Here is a 4,470-nt window from a genome sequence, read left to right as displayed (position 1 = left end):
CCCCCCCCCCCCCCCCCCCGCAGCCAGTTGTTACCAGTCAGCTCGGGACAGTCAACAATATTATCCAGGTGAAGAAAACGGACTTTGAGGTGTTTGATGCTCTAATGGTGGACTCGCAGAAATGCTCCGACATGTCAGGTGAGTGCTGACAGCCCTCATCAATGTCTGTCCTGGTAGATTCTGCCTGTAGTACAGCCTGGTACAGAAAAAAGTGTGCAAAAAAAGAATTGAAAAATGAACTTGTCATTGTCTAGCCACTATTAGTCAACATTCCCATGATCTTCTAGTTCATTTAGATGTAAAAGAAAATTAGTAGTTGAATTTAAAAATGGAGATGTAGCCAGGATTTCTAAACAGAACTGTGGGAAATGTTTGAATGTTAGGTTCTGTCTCAGTCATACTATTCCACACTTGCTCTCCCTTTTCCCTTCATTAGACCTCTCCAGCTCTCCTCCCGGGCCCTATCACCAGGATGCCTATGTTCCTAAACAGGAAGAGAAGTTTAAGTCTCCGCCCATACTCCCGCCCCACCTGCTACAGGTCATCCTCAACAAAGACACTGGGATTTCTGTAAGTAGCTACGAAGCAGTTCAATGAAGCTTATCCCACGCAGTTATTTCCACTGTGGATTTTCCTGGAAGAATTAGTTTTTTTCCCCAAATCTGTCACATTCTAAACAATACGTTAACTATGTTAACATCACCGTTAAAATCTTTGTCAAGATGTATGATCAAAAATAGTCAAATCACAAACCTCTGAGACCATTACACCATCAGAAGATCCACAGAATGCAATAGAAACGTGGAAACGGAAAACGTGAATATTGCACATTGAAAATTGAAGAAAATGTGGTTCAACATGTTTTGTTTTCTTCCTAAATCTTTTCATATTCAGTGTGACCCCGCATTACTCCCAGAACCCAACCATGTCATGCTCAACCACCTCTACGCTCTTTCCATTAAGGTAAGGTCTCAAGTTGACTGAATCACATCGATAAAGTATTGAGTGTTTGCTGATTTCCAACAACACGTGGTTGCTGAACTGTGGCAAAACTTTCTCTGGTGACACTTGAGAAATGACCAGCTTTATCAGCATTAGTAATAGAAACTGTGAGCTGCTCCAGCTGTTAGCGAACTTCTGCATAGCTTGCACAGCAGTTTCTACCGGTGAAATGCCAACAATGATAACACGCTGCTAATAAGGGAGCTGAAGGACAGATAATAGGCCTTTTTCCCACATTGTGACAGGAAAAAAAAAGATATAAATACTAACAGCAGTGTCAGACTAAAATGGGGCAAATATTTATAAATAGAACCCAAGCAGAGATCACAATTTTGCTTGTGGATTTCCATCTAAACCACTTGCGGTATTTTCCAAATGAGTTCTGGTGTAAGGAGCTTTGCAGCCGTGATCACACAATTTTGAGAAAGGCAGATAAAATGCTGTATTGTATGTATGAGCAGTAACTCTTTTTAACTTGAAGTTTATAATGAGACTGTTCCTTTTTTTTAACAGAGGTTTCATAGATGCACCGGCAATTAGGCAACAGCAGATCTGGCGCCGCAGGAGCTCTGTTAGTTGTCCTATGTTGCTCTGAATAGTCACAAATCAACTTGTCAGTTTGCTCTTTAAGGCTGACAAATGCTGCATGGGATGCTTACTGGGTGGTTTCATAGCTACTAAGCTAAAATAGAAAGCCACATTTCTAGAACAAACAGACACTATATACACAGTGGACTCTATTGCAGCATTGCAACCACAACAGATAAGTTGCTCCAAGTTTCTCTATACATTTAGTTTTTACAAGATTAGTGGGTGGCCCTCCCACAAATCTCTATGGTTTACAGAATTGTAGCTCCTACTGATACCATTGTTCCCATCGGCACACATGTATCTTAGCTGCAAGCATGCATTTCATTGTTTCAGAAGTGTTTTTTATTTATTTATTTTTTTTTACTTTATTTTTCCTTTTGTTGTCTTTTTTTCTGTCACAGGATGGAGTGATGGTGCTCAGTGCGACACACCGGTACAAGAAGAAGTATGTCACCACCTTGCTATATAAGCCCATCTGACTGAAGACTGCCTTTTCAATCCCGACCGAGCGTGTTAACTGTACACGGAGTGTACAAAATATTATCTTAGCCTGTTCTTTCTATAACGCAGAGAGAGCAGGTGAGTCCAGGACATAACGCCTGGATGAGAATCTCAGATTAAGCTAAAGATAATGAGAGGTTAACAGCTCAGAGATTATGTCCTGTACACTCACTGTACACCCAGTTGTTGTACACATCTGTTTAGGATGATACAATGCTGCTCAGTCACTCCAATCCTACATAATCTGCCTTTATTTGTTCACTGATTACCGTCTGAGGTTTTCAACACTATCTTTGCTTAGTAGACATAGAGAGGCAGTACTAATGAGGTAGGACACTATGCCATGTCTCTGATCAAAACAAACAGAAAGAGGAGGATTGGTGATGCTGGGAAAACGGGACTGAAAGTCCTAAGATACAGGCTGCTGTAGTGGTTCTCACCATTGAGAAGACAACAGCGGTACAATCAAGAATGTGAATGTGGACGTCAACAAAGGAATAAATGCACTGCAGTAGTTCTCCACTGTTTTCATTTGCCTGTTTATCATGATAAATTGCTGAGTTTTATTTAGTGATAATGAAAAAGCACACAGTAGATAGGTTTTTATCATTCAATTGTTCAGTAATGTGTTTTTTTTCTACTTTGGTTGATGATGGGGTTTGTTTTGTGGTCAAAAGCGTTCTATGGTTGGTTGCAGTGTTGTGGTAAAGACTTAAAAAGAACAGCCCGTTAGTCGGGATTAGGGCAACGTAGTTAGACCAAAACATAACGATTTATAATTTTTGAGAATAAATTATTGGTCCAAACTTTATTAGCTTTGCACTACCAAAACAAAGTTTATTTTTAATGTAGAATATGCATACAGTGTATGTACTCTTGCAGCACAATAATGTATCAGAAAATGCTTACCCCTTTGAACGCAAAAGAAGGTTAAGTGGTCTTTACACTGAATAACATGTTTCTTTTTTAATTCTATAGAAATGCATTCCAAAAATGAAGACTCACATGAGCTAGTTGTTACACGCCGACTTAGTCAATATGGCAATATGGTTTGGGACATCGAACATACCCAATCTTCAGTAGCAGTGCCAGTTTAAGATGATTGATGAAAATACACTAAGACATGTTACAGGAAACAAAAATATTTAGGTATTCATTACCAAATCTGACTTAAAAGAACCACAACATGTTTTTATAGTTGACATGTTTGTACTGTTTATGGTTTATGTATTTCATGAAGTATGAAGGACTGGAATGTGTTTTAAGTTGAATATGACTTGACATTTACATCAATGTGTCTTTGTCAAACATCCCTGTCTTGGTATAGTTTCCATTAACAAATGAGACCATGATGTAAATTATTTTTGTTCTGTACTACAGGCCAGTAGAGGCTGACGATCTCCTCGGAAAAAAAGATCTCATTTGTTTTTGTTACTCCTGCTGTGGTCTCCGAACTAACATGGTAATATTAGTTTCAAATAAATTGTATCATTAACAATGTTGTTGGCCCTTTGAACCATGCTGGTGTGTACACTTTTTTTCTCCATTTTCCGAGACATTTATTTTTATTATGTATTGGACTGCAGCTTTTTGAATTAGGTATTAACATGATTAATTTCTTCGGTAATGGATGTATGCTTTGGTTTGTAGAAACACGTAAGAAATGCCATCACAATTACACAGCCCAAAGTAACAACTTCTCAATGCAGTTTTTATTCAACCATATGTACAAAATTCAAAATTATTAAGATAAGTTCAAAAGATCTAAATAATTAAAAGAGAGTGGCAACTCCTAACAATGGAGACGCTGGAAGTATGGAATGTTTGGAATTTGTGCATGACAATTTACAAAACCTTTTTTTTTTTTTAAATTAATGCATTGTCAACAGACCTATTGCTTCTGCTGTCCTTGTACATTTTCGTATATTTTGTGTTCACTTATATCTTTGTAAAGTAACTAGTAAATAAATCTGTCCAATAAATACAGTGAAGTAAGAAGTATTCTCAGCAAAAACAGAAACGCCTCTTTTTCAAAAAATTTAAAGCTACTTTTGAACAAATCTAAATAATTATAGAGATTTTATTGTAAAGGGTTTAAATAATGTTTTCCAGGCTTGTTCAGTGAACCACAAAAAAATAATGTACATGCACCTGTTGAATGGTCGAATAAGCCAATATCAGCTTAAGGGGCACACTCTGGACCTGATAGTCTCCAAGGGTCTGAAAATTTCCAAGGTTGTGGTGACGTTGCTCTCTCTGATCATTACTGTGTTTTTTTTAAGTGTCCAAACAAAGAAAATCAGAAAACGGTATATCATTGAAAACACCAATGAAACATTCATTCAGCTTTTCTCCTCCACACCCGCCCTCTCTGGG

At 37.9% G+C, this 4,470-nt stretch overlaps 1 protein-coding gene across 3 annotated transcripts in view; it reads left to right on the top strand.

Annotated features, from left to right (window-relative positions):
* prkab1a (protein kinase, AMP-activated, beta 1 non-catalytic subunit, a) overlaps window positions 1–3,499 on the top strand; it is a 7,361-nt gene extending 3,862 nt beyond the window's left edge. For all 3 annotated transcript variants that reach the window (XM_032539346.1, XM_032539347.1, XM_032539348.1), the window contains exons 5-8: window positions 24–138; window positions 437–570; window positions 895–963; window positions 1,995–3,499. In XM_032539346.1, coding sequence (XP_032395237.1) covers window positions 24–138; window positions 437–570; window positions 895–963; window positions 1,995–2,072 — 396 coding nt within the window. In that variant the 3' untranslated portion in view covers window positions 2,073–3,499. The remainder of the gene's footprint in view (window positions 1–23; window positions 139–436; window positions 571–894; window positions 964–1,994) is intronic.
* The last annotated feature ends 971 nt before the right edge of the window (window positions 3,500–4,470 follow it).

The sequence above is a fragment of the Etheostoma spectabile genome, chromosome 16 (assembly GCF_008692095.1).
Source record: "Etheostoma spectabile isolate EspeVRDwgs_2016 chromosome 16, UIUC_Espe_1.0, whole genome shotgun sequence".
Taxonomy (NCBI): Eukaryota; Metazoa; Chordata; class Actinopteri; order Perciformes; family Percidae; genus Etheostoma; species Etheostoma spectabile.
This window is presented reverse-complemented; position numbering and strand designations above follow the sequence as displayed.